Source organism: Cupressus sempervirens, chromosome 4 (assembly GCF_028749045.1).
Source record: "Cupressus sempervirens isolate cs-2001-9-10 chromosome 4, ASM2874904v1, whole genome shotgun sequence".
Classification (NCBI taxonomy): Eukaryota; Viridiplantae; Streptophyta; class Pinopsida; order Cupressales; family Cupressaceae; genus Cupressus; species Cupressus sempervirens.
Window position 1 is genome coordinate 471,312,813 of NC_143121.1, and position 17,797 is coordinate 471,330,609.

At 35.9% G+C, this 17,797-nt stretch overlaps 1 protein-coding gene across 1 annotated transcript in view; it reads left to right on the top strand.

Annotated features, from left to right (window-relative positions):
• Window positions 1–336: 336 nt before the first annotated feature.
• The window catches only part of LOC149562010 (DHHC-type zinc finger family protein), a 72,700-nt gene continuing 55,239 nt past the window's right edge, over window positions 337–17,797 (top strand). The window contains exon 1 of the mRNA XM_089825549.1: window positions 337–1,017. Coding sequence (XP_089681675.1) covers window positions 748–1,017 — 270 coding nt within the window. The 5' untranslated portion in view covers window positions 337–747. The remainder of the gene's footprint in view (window positions 1,018–17,797) is intronic.

A 17,797-nucleotide genomic window follows, 5' to 3' on the forward strand; every position in this document is an offset into this window, starting at 1 on the left:
GCGGATGCTGATGACGACTGAACTGTTCCTAGTCCGCCTCACAATCCAACTGATGCGTGGGGATTCCTGATAAAGATGATCCTCCTCCCTCTACTGGTACTGCCTAGGTAGCATGAGGTTGTTCTACATGTTTTTTTTTTTTTATGAATAGTTTATAATTGCTGGCGGCCATGTTGTTTGCTCCGGCTTCGGCCGATTGAACTCATTCGCGGAGTGATCCTGTATCTCCCAGCCCTTTTTTGTGAATTGTAATTTTAGTAAATTTTATTAATTGAAAAAGACTATTCATCAAAAAAATCTTGTATTCCAATGAGATCCTTTGATCAATTAAAAAAGAAATTTCCCCTCGGCCGCCCAATGATGCTTGATCTGTATATGCTTGCTCGGGAGACATCCTTTAGTTGAACAAAATTTCTTCCTCCGGGCAAAACATTAATTATGGTTGGGAATTCAAGCAACAAAACCAGCGAAACATCTTATACTACGAGAGTGCTGGAAATTAAAAAAATTTGAAAGATTTCCTCGAATCGGGTGAATTTGCCGTCAGAACGGGGAGTTTACAGAGCTGCAGACCTCGAAGGATCTGAACTTAGTGACCAAGACCAAACTGGTTCTTGTTCTTTGTGCTTTTGGATCTCCAATTTAACGCCTTAGTGCCAGAGATCTGCAATCTAACATTATGTAGTATGACGAGACATACTCAAGACATGGTTTTTAATTTTCAATAACGCTCATGTGAATATTAAAATGAGGGAGAGGCTTGTTTCACTACCGGTATTGGTAGTTTTGTTAGCCACAGGTTTTGTTTACTACACTACTGTATTCATTGTGACGGAGCAATGGCTGAGCTTGAGGACTGCTGCTGGCCTACTCAATGCTATCATCTTTACAGGATTGACAGTAATGTCCCTTATATGTTATACCCTTGCAATTCTCAAAGACCCAGGACTGGTCCCATCCTCGTATGTCAGAAATCTTGAAGACGGGGACACTTTCATGCATGAGGTTAAGAGAAAGGTTTGTGTTTCTAACATCTTCTATCGTTTACCTTTTTCTTGTTTTGCAAAATGCAGTCGATTTTAAAGATTTAGATATTCAGATTAAACATAGCATCATGTATATGGATACCACTGTGTAATATTTTCGATTCCAAACATTTGGTTTTTATTCCAGACCCTTCTTCAGGGAAATTACGAGATTAGTAATTGAAATAAAATTTCTTTATATTTTTGTTGATTCACATGGTTTCTTGTATTGATAATTGTACCGATTGTGTGGGAATTTTGCGTTACGTTTGAAATTGTATTTTTGCTTTGTTTTGTAATCAAAAGGACTTCAAATGCCAAAATTCCATTGCCAAGTCTCGGACACACGTTCGAAATAAGCCACAATGGTGTGTTCCTTAATAATGCAGGAGTTGCCCCCAAGAAAGGACCTTGAAAATACATTCTACCAAAAACATTCAGTAAACACGGTAGTAAGAATGTATTATATCATACTTTTTCAAGGCATACCAGATTATGTAGAATTTCTTTCGTGTGTTTTTCAATTTAGGGTCAATTAAGGTTAGAGAAAGTTGGTTATTCTTAAAAAAGCGTTATTTTTAGACTATAAATAACAAAAAGATTATGATCTTTTTTTTAATCCAGTGGCTTTTTTATTGCCTTGAAATGACCTTTATTTAAGATTTACCAAATTCACAAATTCTTTTTGAAATAGATTTTTCTGTTAATGAATATCATCTTTGCAAATCAAATTTTAGTAAGCCACATGAGGCTGGAAGTTATGTTAATCTATGTTAATGCATGTAGCTTCAGTTTGACATTACTGTGATCAGCATATATGTATGTATATATGTACAATAGTATGATGCACACATTGTTATACACATATGCATACGTATGTGCTGTATGTGATCATTCACAGTTTGAAACCGATGACATATATATTTTTTCAGAGATCATTAAGGCATGATCGAAACTACTTTTCATTCCTTTGATATTTAGATCATGATCGATCTATCCTTTTTATTGGGCCGCAGATTTAATGATTGGTGATACATTTGATTACTTTACTTTGGTTTAAGTCAGTAACAAATCGTGAGGATTAGTTACTTCCGAACGGGTGTGAGAATGAATGTCCATGTCTCCGAATGGAGACATGGCCATTTATCCTCACACCCCTTCCACTTGATATATATCCAATCTACCCAAAGTAAACAAGGCATCGAAATCTATTAATGCAAGCACATCAAAGGATCGAAGGAAATCTTGAGTTCAATAATATTGTTTTATCTCTATTATTACTGCACTAACTGCTACAGAGTCTGGAAGCGAATCAATCCATTGGCATTAGTGTTCATACCTGCAACAAAACTGTGCATCAGGCTGTAATCGAACTAAAATCTGGTAAGAAACTTTACATGGCATCAGAGCCTTGTTAAGGAGAGATCTCATTAAGTTTAAGAGATCAGATTTCACATTAAATTGCAGTCTATCTTTTCTCTTCAAGATGACAAACACATTCAGATTTGAACACCACCTTGCAAGTGCTGATAACTTCAAATCTTGGAAACTTCGTATAATGATGTTATTAAAAGAAAACAAATTGGAATCTTTTGTAAGAGAAGATAAGGAAGAACCTAAAGATGATCCAGAGAAAACATTATGGATTGAGAATAATGAGAAGGCCATGAAGATAATCGTGGATGGTGTTAGAGATCACATTGTGCCTATTGTGGCAAAACATGCAACAACATATCGCATGTTTCAAGCTTTTGAAAATGCATTCATAATAAATAACACTGGCAAAAAACTTGCTCTTAAAAGACAAATGAATAATTTCAACATGAATAAAGGAGAAACTATAAATGCCTTCTCCATGAGAATCACAGATTTGAGAGATCAATTATTTGTAGCCAGTTATGAGATTGACAACCAAGAATTATTCCTAACAGCGTTAGGAGGACTTCCAAATTCTTGGGAATCTTTTGTTCAAGATATAACTGCTAGATCTAAAATCCCAAAACTAGATCGACTAAGATCTGATTGTCTTCAAGAAGAATTGAGATTAATGATTAAGGGAAAACACAACCTTAGATGAAGACGTTCAAGTTCTTAACACAAACTCTCATAAGAAGGGAAAGAAGAAGAACAACAAAAGGAAAATAAACTTTCATGGAAAAAGACAGTCTAAACAGAAGAAAGACTTGTCCAAAATTCAATGTTTCAGATGTGATCTATATGGACATTATGCGATAAACTGTCCCAATCAATCTAAACCTCATGTGCCTTTTGCCAAATCTGAAAAATCAAATGAAGGACATGAATCTGAGAAATATGCTTTTTATTCAGCATTGTATAGTCAAATTTCAACCAAATCTAACACTTGGATTGTTGACAGCAGATCTTTAAGACACATTACTGGATATCAGGATAACTTAGACAACATGCAAATAGAAATAGATGAAGAAGTCACAATTGGTGATGATTCTGCACATTCCATAAAAGGAATTGGGACCTGCACCATCAAATTGAAATCTAAAAATTCTATTCAGCTTTCTAGAGTTCTTTATGTACTAGGTATTAAAAGCTAAGTTGCCGGTTCGTATTCTGGTTCGTATGCGGGTTTGATATTTAGGTTTGACATTCGCTCAAATTTTTTTGGGCTAGGTTCGGTTCATTTTGGGTTTGTTCGTAGAAGATTTTTTTAAAATAGTAAAATTATATATATGTAAATATATGCGGCAACAAATAAATTTATACACCACTATGCTAATATAATAGCAATTTAGCAACATAAACCACCATATATATTTACGATTTAGTTCGAACAGCATGACAAAATGTCAAAATACACCACTATATCAATGTTGTTTAAATTAAAAAACAGTAATGCCAACATTACAAATCACTAATCAGTAAACACTATTAGTCATGTGATAAAAAATCATCAAAGAATTCCTCATCATTAGGAAGATGTCGATTAGAAGCACAATTAGTACCACTAGCATCAGTAGTCTCAGTTGTAGCCTCAAGATCAGCTTGAACATCACTATGTATCTCATCATTATGCTAACCATCATCAATTGCTAGTGCATCAAAGTGGGCTTCTAACTCTGTAGACTTTGGTTCAACATCACATTGTTTTGCATTCCCTTTTTTGTAGGTGCTCTTTTTGTGAGTTGTGAGCCTCAAGTTAGAATGCACAAAGACCAAGTTATCTACCTTCTTGGAGTTTAGTCGATTACGTTTTATTGAGTTGATAAAGGAGTATGTGTTCCAATTTCTCTCAGATGATGAACTAGCAACCTATCAAGATTTACATATTTGAATTTATAGAGTGAAGAGTTTAAAATATTAATGAACAAGAAATTACATATTAGAATATTAAGATTTAAAAAACTTATTTGTGATAAAATCTTGATGGCAACGGGCTGCAAGAGTTGGTACTTTTGTCCAGGGAAGTACCACCATTTATGAGTATCAGCATTGCTCTTTTTTTCAAAAGCATCGAGACCACAATCATCGGTGCTCGCAAAACTTATAAATTCAAATCTCACTGCTGATTGTAAGTCCTCTGGAAAGAGTCTTTGGAGGGCTGCCTTGTACCCTTTAGAAACTTCAAGATCTCTGTATGGAGCAACTCTAGTGCTGTTCCCCTTGAGGACATCTTGGCTATAGAACCTGGGGGTCAATGCAAAGGTAAGTAGATGCAAAAGGGTGGTCATTTTATTCCATCTCTCTTCCATGATTACTTTTAGCTCCTTGAAGAACTTTTCATCAGTGTCTTGCTCTTTCTCATTTATGATGACTCTAATATCTTCAATCATGGAGTCAATGCCATCATATACCTCACCCAAGCAAGGCCTATCCATGTTAGTGTATCGGATCATGCTCAATATAGGCTTAGTGAACTTCAGAAGGTACTCAACACAATCCCACCAAGAGTCTCATAATATCCTTTCCTTAATGACAGCTGCCTTTTCACTATTAGATTGTCTCCATACACTCTAATTAGCATTGGTTACCATTCTAGACAATGCCTTTTTCACTTTGATAAGGCGTCTCAAAACAATAGTGTTGGAGGCAAAGTGGGTCTCAGCAACCTATTATAAGGTCAAAATTATAGTAGATTAAAAATAAAAAATCAACTAATCTATTTAAATTCAAAAACATAAAAAATTTACTAAACTAATGCCACTAGATTTCCAAACATGTTTAAATTTTAAACAATTGAACTTACCTTCAAGAGCTCCAATTTCGAGAATTGTCTAAATATGGCTTGTGTCATATGGTGGTTTGTGACAAACATTTGGATATCTTGTGCCTCTTCATACAATTTTTTAATCCACTCAACCTTGTGCCAATTTTTTGCAGCATTAGTTTGAGTGAGTGCACAACACAAAGTGTGCAAAAAATGTGTTCATACCGCTCGTCAACCAATAAGCTAGCAGCCCTACAATCCTTTGCATTGTCGATTACTACTTGAACAACATTCTGAGGGCCAACTTGCTCAATGGCTTGGATGAGAATGTTTGCAATGAAAGGACCGTCCTTTACCTGACCTTCACAATCCACAACTCTCAAAAACATTGCACCTCATGTAGACACTGCTATAACATTCACTAGAGGACGGTTCCTCGCATCTTTCCATCCATCTAATACTATTGTGACACTTGTTTCGGCCCATGAATCCTTGATGGGCAGCATAGCAGCATCTCACAAGCCACCTCATCATCAAGTAACGTGGTGCATATCTTCTCATAACCAGGGCCCTTGAACCCACTTGGAGCCTCATTAACTGCTTTCATCATGTATTGCTAATATGGTGAGCGAACAATATTAAATGATGGTCCATTTGCATATACACATCTCGCTATGGCCTAATCGGCAAGGTCTCTAGCTTCATTTTGAAATGATGCTTCCAATGGTCCCATTGCTTTCTTACAAGTTGTTGTTGAGGAGTACATAAGAATGGATGATCCTCAGCCGGTGGTTCATTGGTAATAGAAGTTGAAGACATAGATGAGATTTTCCCTTTCTTTGAAGGCCTACCACTTTGCAACAGATGAGCAGCATTTGCCCTTCCAGTTGCTTCATCTGCTTGCTTTTGTTTTTGAATGTATTTGTTCACAATGTGATTTGGAAGGAGGGTTTTAGGTAGCTTTCCGTTTACTCTTGGCTTCCTTGTACAAAATTTAATGCCTTTTTGAGGAATAAAGCACAAATGTGCTTTCACTCTACTATAGGAACTACTTGATTCCTCTTTCCAATGGCTGCAAATCCATACACAACCTCCTCCACCTAGCATTGGTCGAACTATTTCCACGTATTTTGATAACGGGGAGCATCTGTCGATTTTGAAGTGCAGGTTTCCGGTAACAGAATCACTTGCAACCATTCTTTAAAATTGAAATCTACAAAGAACACAAAACACAGTATTTATAAGTTGCAACTTACAAGTATTTGCAAGTATTTATTGAAACACTTTAACACAATTTATTGGTAAATAGTAAATATTATTTGTTTATAACTTCATTGAAACAAAATATAATTGTAAAATTTATTATTTATATGGTAAATACATTTGCAGGACATAAAATATTGGGGAGTATCAGTTTATAAATTATAAACAGTATAATAGTAATATTGTAGTATGTAAACAATAAATAAAAGGAGAGGTTAATATATGCCAAACAGTCAACGTAGTAAACTTTTTTTGAGTTTGAAAATAGTTGAGAGGAAATAATATTGTATACTATGGAAGCTTACCCTACTATGAAACAATCTGAAAATAGTTGAGACGCAAGCTAGGCACAAAACAAAATGAAACTCGTAGATTGTAGTGTGGGCTTTGGAAGTACAACCAAGGGAGGAAAAGGAGGAGAGATGTACATAGTGACCAATCCAGGTGAGAACGCTATGAATCCCCAACATAGTGATATGAATCCAGCTTAGACATTCATTATCAAATCATCCACAGTTTGAACATCCATGACTGCTCCTTGTCTAATAAAACTCGATTTTCATGATCTCTCTGAACATTCACAATTTCCTTTGATGATGATTCTTGCGTGCCTGTCCAGTGGAGGGGAAAGTGATGTACGTGCTTGTGCCTGTGAGTGGAGGGAAAACTGACGTGCGTGCCTCTCTAGTAAAATCGACGTACGTGCTTCTCCAAAAAAACCCTTCGTGTTGTGAATAGAAGAAAGCCAAGCAAATGCGAATAGGTAAAAAACTTAAAAGTTAAAACCATTAAAACAATTAAATAACATTGAAATTTGCCGAAATATTCTGGAATTCATTTTGGGCGCGCATTGACCCGTCAATATTTGCTGCAGAAGATGCCACATTCGACCAAGGTTCCTTTCATTGACTTTGCACTGAATGTAGCAGGAAATAAACGATTTTGAATCGAATACGAAATGCATTCGAATAACTAGCGAATCAACTACTGTTTTTGGGGCCGGATGACCAAATATGGTAACTTAGATTAAAAGGAATTTAATATCAATATTTGCACTTGAAGATGATGGTTATAGAATTGCATTCATGGAAGGTAAGGTACTAGCTTGGCCTAAGAATTCAACTTTAAAGAAGGCTCTAACAATAAGAGTACGACAAGGACTATTATATGAGCTATGCACAAAGACCAAGTTTGCACTTGTGCATGAGACTTCAGATTCAAATGAAATATGGCATAGAACATTAGGTCATATAAACTTTCGTGCCCTAACATCCATGGAGAAGTTAGTAACCGGAATTAAGCCATATTCACAATGAATCTTGCAAAGGTTGTGCCTTAGGGAAAAACACTAAAAAGTCATTCCCTCATAGTTTGAGCAAAACTAAAGATGTGTTGGAACTAGTGCACTTTGATCTATGTGGACCCATGTCTTTACCATCTACAGGAGGGTTCTTGTACTATGTGATATTTGTTGATGATTTTTCAAGGAAGACATGGATATACTTTCTTAAGTGCAAAGAATATGAAGAGATTCTTTCTAAGTTTAAAGAATTCAAAACAATCACTGAAAACTCCTTAGGAAAGAAAATTAAAGTTCTGAGGATAGATAATGGGAAAGAGTACACTTCTAAAGTATTTAAAGAGTTTTGCAAACTTGCTTGGATTAAGAGGGAGTTTACAGTCCCCTACAATCCTCAACAAAATGGAGTTGCTGAAAGGAAAAACATAACTATTGTAGAAGCTGCTAGGGCTATGATTTTTGATCAAAACTTGAGCATGTCATTTTGGGCTGAAACATCTAATACAACAATCTATATTGAGAATAGATGTCCTCACTCATATTTGGACAATAAGACCCCTGAAGAAGCATTTTTAGGAAAGAAACCTGACATCAGTCACTTAAGGATATTTGGATGTCCGGTGTATGTTCATGTACCTAAGGAGAAAAGGACAAAGTTAGAAACTTTTGGAAGAAAAGGAATTCTTATTGGTTTTAGTGAAATAGTTAAAGGATACAGAGTCTACATATCTGGACAGAAACAACTGGAACTAAGTAGAGATGTCATTTTTGAAAAAGACATTGCCTTCAGAAGAGCCAAAACTTTTGATGAATTAGATATAGTTGACGTATCCCAAGAAGAGGCTCTTGCTCTTGAGATTCAGAGGGAGTACCCTAAAGAGACTTCAAATGAAATCGAGATCTTTCCTGAGACTCAAGAAGAGAGTCTTTATCATTCTAAAAGGCCACTTTGGTCAAGGAAAATTATACAGGAAGGAGATGGATTTGGAGCACCTTCAGGGACTTTCTGAGAAAGCAAGAGACCTAGAAAATTGACATACAATGCTTTCATGTGTGAGAGTCCAACCCTTGAACCTTCAAGTACTTCAAAAGCACTTAAACATCAAGCTTGGAAAGATGCAATGGTAGAAGAGTATCAGTCGATACTAAAAAATGATGTTTAGGATATAGTTCCTAGACCTAAGGGAAAATCTGTCGTGTTTTCAAAATGGCTCTTCAAATTTAAGTATGCTGCAAATGATAGCATTGAAAAACATAAAGCTCTTTTTGTGGCTAGAGGGTTTTCTCAAAAGAAAGGAATTGACTTTGAAGAAACTTTTGCACCAGTTGCCAAGTATATGTCAGTTAGAGCTGTAATAGCCATTGTAGCAGCCAAAGGTTGGAAAATGCATCAAATGGATTTAAAAACTACTTTTCTTAATGGAAAAATTCAGGAAGAAGTATACGTGGAACGACCAAAAAGATTTGTGACTCATGATGCTACCTCTTATGTATGTAAATTGAAGAGGGCTTTATATGGACTCAAACAGGCTTCCTGAGCCTGGTATGAAAGGATTGACAAATACTTTTTAAGTCTTGGATTCACCAAGAATGTGGCTGATCCAAATCTCTACTTTAAGGTAGCTAAAGGTGATATGCTAATTCTAATTCTTTATGTTGATGACCTTCTGATTACAGGGGAAGAACATCTCATTAATCAGTGTAAGAAAGATTTGGCTTCTGAATTCGAAATGAAGGACTTAAGAATTCTTCATTACTATCTTAGTTTGGAAGTATGTCAGAAGTCTAGGAATATCTTTCTATATCAAAAGAAGTACATTGTTGATATTTTGAAATTATTTGGAATGTGAGACTATCGACTTATGTCTACACCTATGGAAACCAAGTTACACAAGCTAAAGGAAGCAAGTGTTGAATCCAAACTAGTTGGTCCCACTTTATATAGATAGATAATTGGGTCCTTGATGTATCTTGTAAATACTCGACTTGATATCTGCTATGCTGTGAATGCATTAAGTCAATTAATGTGTGAACCTTGTGAGATTAATCTTGTTGCTTTGAAGCATATATTAAGGTATCTCCAAGGTACTACTGGATATGAACTTAAATATGAGAATCCCAGCTTGGAGTTACATGGATATATTGATTATGATTGGGCCGGAAGTGTAAAAGACTAGAAAAGCACATCAGGATGTTGTTTCAGCTTAGGATCAGCTATGATTTCTTGGATTTGTAGAAAGCAAGCTTCAGTTGCTCAGAGTTCTACTGAGGCAAAGTATATTGTAGCAGCAATGGGAATTGGAGATGCAGTGTGGCTTCGAAAGTTGCTTTCTAGCTTGTTTTATGAGCCTATGAAACCTACCACTATTCACTGTGATAACCAAAGTTGTATCAAGTTATCTGTGAATCTGGTATTTCATGATAGATCCAAGCATATAGAAATTCTTTACCACTATGTAAAAGACATGGTGGAAAGAAGAGCTATTCAGTTAGAATATATTTATACAGGTGATCAAACAACTGGCATTCTCACCAAGGCTCTTCCTAAAGTGAAGGTTGATCATTTCAGAAGAAATTTGGCTTGGTAGAAATGTAAGTTTATGAGATTGAGTCTCAACTTTGTAAATTTGTATTATTTAATAAAAAATGTTTAAATTGTAAACTCTTTTGTCATATGTGTGACTCTATGACTCATTGGCGTACCCTATGTTCATTGTTTAAAAGGTGATAATCTTTTATAATGAAATGCTGACTTTAATAATATGAGGTGACAACTTTATAATTATTAGATTACTATCATGATGAATATCATGTGACTTGATATTCGTGGAAAAATCATGATAGTTAAAAGAGCACGTTGATGGATATCATGTGACTTGATATCTGTTGAAGATCAATATGTTCAAACCCATGGTGGATATTATGTGACTTAATATCTATGGATATACCATGATCTTTTATGGTGGCTATCATGTGACTTGATATTTGTGTACACACCATAACTGGAAAGAATATCATGAGATTTGATTTTCTTAAATATATCTTGAGGATATTACTTTTCAAATAAGGAGAACTTATATATATGCACTTTGTCTTCCCTAGCTAAGAGGGAGTGTTACTGCATGTAGCTTCGGTCTGACATTGCTATGATCAGCATATACGTATGTATATATGTACAATAGTATGATGCTCATACTGTTGTACATATATGCATACGACGTGCTGTATGTGATCATTCACAGTTTGAAACCGATGACATATATATTTGCAGAGATCATTAAGGCATGATCGAAACTACTTTTCATTCCTTTGATATTTAGATCATGATCGATTTATCCTTTATATCAGGCCGCAGATTTAATGATTGATAATGCCTTTGATTACTTTGGTTTAAGTCAGTAACAAATCGTGAGGATTGGTTACTTCTGAATGGGTGTGAGAATGAATGTCTATGTTTCCATTCGGAGACATGACCATTAACCCCCAAACCCCTTGTGAGAATGAATGTCCATGTCTCCATTTGGAGACATGACCATTCATTCCCACACCCCTTCCTCTTGATAAATATCCAATTTGCCCGAAGTAAACAAGGCATTGAAATCTATTAATGCAAGCACACCAAAGGATTGAAGGAAATTCTTAGTTCAATAATATTGTTTTATCTCTGTTATTACTGTACTAACTTCTACAGATTTTGGAAGCGAATCAGTCCATTGGCATTAGTGGTCATACCTGCAACAAAACTGTGTATTAGTCTGCAATCGAATTAAAACCTGGTCAGAAACTTTACAATCTATTAGAGAGATTAAAGATAGAAGTCTTCCACAATCTATAATTGTTGTTTATGTTTCTGGTAAGATTGTGTGTGAATTTTTAGCATCAACATTTCGAATTGTACTCCATGAACTATCACCAAGGTGCGAGCGTTCAAGAATGTGATGATGGATCATGGAGTATGATCTGAAATGTTGATGCTAAAAATGCAGACATGGTCTTACTAGAAACATAAACAACTATTAGAGAGACTCAAATTTTCAGATAAGGATCTGGAAGTTATGTTAATCTATCAAAGTGACTTCAATTTTGAAACAAGAATGGAAATTGGGTATCTGTAAGATAAGGAGAAGAGAAACCCAAGCAATTTGGGAAAGATTTAGATTTTATGTATCATTATGTGAGGACGTGTTCCACGCTCTTTCTGGTGCATCCCCCTACATCTAACATTTCTTGTATGTGGTGACAATCAAGAAATAATCCCCTTGCAGTCCTAAAATATGTTGAAAAAGAGGGGCTAAATGTCACAGAGTTGATTATGATGCTCTAGTGATTGAGAGATATTTCCATCTCCGTCACTCTTAAGAAAATATTAAACTTAACACATCACATAATTCCCATTGATCTTGAATGGATATTTTGGATTCTTCTAGTGATTGCCAGATGTTCCTGTGTCAATCACACTTATATCATAATTTTCATTGATCTTGAATGGATATTTTGGTTTATTTCTCATCTACCTCTTCTCTAATCATCTAGGCTGGAATCATATTATGTTTAAATCTCATTGCTAGATTTTGAATAGCATCGAGATCATTTGAGTTTCCTCTTTTTAGCTTATATGTAAATCTTTGTGTTGTAACTTGTAAGCATCCATGAATAAACGAAGAGATTCATAGAGGTGGGTTTGACAGCCTAAAAATCCTATTTGTTAGATTGTTAAGCCTTGCTATGAATTTTCTGACAAGATCTGTCTCTCTTCTTGATGTTTGAGAGCTGTAAAAATAGGTCACACTTGTCTTTTGCATGTTTAAAACAACAATGAACCTTGTTCTTAGATCATTACAGCTTGTGATGCATCTGATTGGAAGGTGTTGAATCATTCTGCAGCTATGTTTGATGCTTTTCACAAAAAAATATACATGGATGTCTTTGCCATATACTCCACGTGCAGGGGGATATTTCGTAAGATGTTCTTCTGGGTGGAGGGAACCATCGCTGGAGATTCTAGTAAAGTTCTTGCAAGACCCTGATGGTGAGTTGGGTTACATTGAGTAGACATTCTGATTTTCCCACGGAAATATGTGACCATTGGAGATACTGCTTGTTATGGAGGAACTAGAGCTCCTGAAAATAGAAGAGCTTGACTTGAATGAGTGATTCCTTGTTTATAGACATCACAGGTTTTCAAGGGACACAAACTTTTTATTGGTCTATGTTTCTTTCAGGAGTAGGTTGGAATTTGAAGCTTTGTTGAAAGTCAAAGAAAGAACAAGAACTTTTGCTGACAATTGATTTTTGGTCAGCTTGATCGAAGATTCCTCAATTGCCAAAAGAACCTAACAGAGAAAGGGTTGCTCTTTGTGGACATTGATGGACCCCTCTTCCTACTGGTGGAGAAGGAGGTGGAACTTGTGGTTTAGGATTAGCCCTATTTGCTTTACTAATGCTAGTCTTGTAGATTTTCATTCGGAAGATAGATCTTGCTCACAACATAAAAAGCCTTGAAAGATGTCTTCAATCTATTGCAAAAAAATAGTTATTTCTTTAAAAAGTTGAAATCTTTCAAAAGTCTACCTCTTTGTTGATTGCGACAAGAATGTTTTTCCTTCATAGGTTTGTTCATCCAACTGCGTTGCCAACAATAAAACATAACTCAGAATATTGTAAATACTCAAGTCATTTGGATAACATAAAAAATTGAGATGGTGTCCATGCACTCACCCTCAATGCATAATTATGACACTTTTTTGCTTCTTGTTGAGCTATGATAGCCTTGGTCCTCCTCTTGTTGATTGCTCAGATGCGATCCTCTACAAAAATGTGTTGCTATGTAGCACATAATCTTCTCCAGCAATGTGTACCATAGTTGCAACGTGTACCCCTGTAATGTGCAGGCATCCATAACAATTTGTGCTTAGACAACTATCTGAATGATGATAATTGAAGTTTTCATGTAGTTACAAGGGTTGCATACCATTTTAATGTGTACATGGCTACCAAAACATTGGTTCTTACTACCAGTATTGACTGGCTGATAAATTGCCATAACCATGAATCACTAGCAAGCATTTAATGATCGACAGATCACCAACAATTCCCTAATAATTAAAATATTAGCAGCACTAATCATGCTGGTTAACATGAAAATTGAAACAGTCAATCAACTTTCAGTACTAACCACAACTGTTTGTAAAACATGTCTACTTAAAACACTTCCACTTGGTCAATGTGGGATGTAGCCATAAATGTAATACTATTTTCTTCTGCCATTGTATTTAATTTCTCCTTTTCATCACCATTCACTGGTCCTTGAGTTTGTTTAAAATCTCTCTTTTGGAAACATGAGATACTTCTCCAGTAATTTTGTCAAAAGATTAAGACATTTCCTCCTCAATGGCATTGAGTTGGCCTTCATTAATTTTGTCGCTGATAAGTATAGCTATTATGCATTCGTTAACAAGATATATGTTCTAGTTTCCGAGTCAAATCCAAATGGCAAGTTCCCTCCACAATTGGCATTAAAGTGTTTCTCTTTCTGCTATCATTGTTCCGTTATTTTAAGTCAGGAAGAGAGCAATGCCAAAATCCACTACTTAACAACACGGTTCATATCCATAGTAGATTAACTGCTTTTAGATCCCTGTGAATGATTTTTCTTTGATCCAAATGCCCCATTCCTTTGGGGACATCAATTGCATATCATGTCGATTGGGAAACCCAAAGGTACCTCTGCTTGTGCAAGTAATCATGAAGCCTCCCTTCAGACATGGATTGTTTAACTATACACATAAGGCATTTTTTCACAAGCATATATGAGTCGAACAATTTTCTTATGTTTGATGTTTTGTAAATAATATTTAGATGTGCAGGCATAAAGACTTCAATCGCAATATCCTGATCAAGATATCTCCTGTGCCACAAATCTCCACAGGGAGCAATTGCCAATGTTTTGTCTGTCTTGAATAACCTTTTATCAACTTCACATTCATCAAATTACATTCTACCACTTGGTAACAACCTTCAGATTGCATTGGATACAATCTCCACAGGAAATGAATGCCACTTTTCTGTCTGTTTGGAATCATCTTCTGTCAGCTTCACATTCATTAAACAACATTCTATCACTTGGTTACAACCTTCCAATTATTTGACAATGGAAAAGTCCCTGGCTATGAATCCTTATCTATACTATCAACAATTTCCTCCAATGTGCTATATAGACTGCCTGAGACATTTAGGGGATAAAGCCTTTATTACAGCCAACAACAAGGAACTAAATTAAGCCATTTTGAGTGGCAAAGACTTGATGACATGTTTTACAGTACATTCACAACATCCTACCCGTTCCAAATTGTCCCCTTGATTGTACTGCACAAATTTCTAGAAAAGAGTGCAATGCAGGTCACAAACCATTTTGTAAAAGTCCATGTTTTTTCCTTAATGACTTCTGGCGTGCTTGCTTTTCTTAGTTGTTAATAACACACTTTCATGTTTGGAGGTCCTAGTGATTGGCTATAACTATGAGTACATTCATTTCCAAAGCCACCTTCATTGAACAAGCTTGTGAACTCTGACAACACTTTGTAGCCATGGTTGTTGGTGTTGAGCTCTTCCATAATCAATGTTGCATATTCTCTGGCTTGCTCCTCAAATATTGAAAACCTATTTGTGGATGCTTTCAACATAATCACCTCCTTCACCTTGCTTTGTAATACAACCATCTGAAGCTGCATCTGTGAGTAAAACTTACCATTGGTGATATTTCACTAAAAATTGGGAAACTCTTGCATTGAGATGCTCTGCAATTTCTCTCCCACCGTTGTTTTGGGGAGGGCGTAAAATTTTTTTAATTTAAAATATGTGGAGTTTTGCATACCAATCCATACTCCAGATTTCTTGTGAGCTAGCAAGCCATTAGGGAATGCATGCTTGTTGATGTGGATTCCAGCTTGATGCCCCTCATTATTTCTGATGACCTTGCCGATGGATCTCAGCCCTCGGATTGCATGGATCAACACAAATGAGATTTTGTTGAGGTGAGCATGAGGGGAGTAACACCTTTATTAATGTGACCGGGTAAAAATATAAGAGGACTAATTCTATCAGCATGGATGTTAAAACTTCTAGGTACCTTTTTGGAGTCCTGCGAGGCAGAATGGTCTAGGAGCTAGGGCAGTGAAGAGAACACAACTCTGTCATTACTAGCATGTGGCTTCACTAAAAATATTGTCCTCAGTTGTAGAAACATAGTGGTAACATGACAATTTGACTCCTCTCCAATCTTACTAGACACATTGGTGGTGTCTTTCCTGACATCTGTTTCATACAGAAAGTTGGAGTACTATTCCCAGGTAACAGCAACAAAGGAATCCATTGATCAAGCCAAAATTTGTCAGACATGCAAACAATCTTGTAACTACCTAATGCTCTTTCAATTTCACGTATATTATTGTAAGCTATTATTCTTTTTGACTAACTGGCAGTTAGTGATACCACTAACTTAGAGGTATACAATGGGATGGCTTAGGCATTCCATATGTTAGACCTCTATATTATGTACAGGGCTATTGCATTATGAAATCTTGCATCACTATTCACATTGTTTTGTCTAATTTGTTTGGGTTTTCTTCTGTCCCAAGCAATCTATACTCCTATATAGTTCTCAGCCAGTATTATTCATATTTTATGCTTTTTCCATAGCACATGTATTCCATCTGTGTCTCTGTCCGTAAGATTTAGCTATGGATATAGTCACCCAAGATCTAGAGGCCTAATATAAAGCACAATAACAAGAGAGAATGAATATGACAAGAATAAATTGCATGCTTGCAAAGAATGCAATAGAATAACTGATAGTACATAGCAGACCTCTTGGTTAAATAGGCCAAGGTGAAAACATAGGAGTGCATAAACTTATGACAAGTGTTGTAATCTTATGACATTGTAATCAAAGAGACAACTTATCAACCACTTAAGGTGGAAAAGTAAAATTGTCACATATGAACTAAGAGTGGTTCACCCTTCAAAGTGGGATGAAGTATGTGCAACATGTTCACTAAAGATGGATCACCCTCCAAAGGTGAGAAAATGATAAATTGATTAGAGCACTAAAGGTGGAGACACCACATAAAGTGGAATGTGATAACATGACACCACCATCTAAAGTGGAGCTGCTACTAAAAGATCCTATGTGTTCCCTAAACTTGTTTCTATGTCCTAGGAGAAAGACTTACTAGGCACAAAACATAAACACACCAACTCTACCCATTGGATGCAAACTGAGGAGTTAAATTGGTGGTATCAAAATCATTGCACTTCATATCATGTGTAGTTGTATAGAGATCTATGACTATATTGTGTCTCAGTTTGCATGCCCATCCATACGACCTTGAACTATAGGAAGTTAGGGATTGAGGTTTATTTCACTGTTGCATTCCTTCATCTTCAAAAATTCAAGATGGTAACAGAGCTCCAATCTACTAACTATGGGTATGATCCAAAGAATTATAGAAGATTTGTCACAAACTTACAACAATGGGAGTAGTCAGACCAAAAATAGGAATAGTTAGAACAAAAATACAATTGATAGTTAGAGCATCGTAAATCACTTTGTCTAGCTTGTTGAGTGCATACGATGCCCTCTAGAGAGCTTTGCCTCCCCTAAACTCTTTAACGAATCCACATTGTACTATCAATCTTGACATCTCTATTTTTTTTAAGGTAAAATAAAAACAATTTCTCTAGGTAATTGGCTTAATCCCCTCTGTTTGTACTTTGCAATAAGTCAATTCTTCAACAAATACTAACATTCAACTTGCCCTTTTGATTATTTGTCAAACAACATTTGCAAAATCCATGTGCATCCCATAAAGTCATTATCTCACATTCTCTAGGCCCTTGGAATGGTTTTGTAGAAGCCATTTAAGTGACCTACTTGGTGGGGCCAACAAAGGACAAATATATGAACACTACATTGATATCTTTTCACACATTAGTTTCTAAGCTATACAAGGAAGATAATATGCATATTGG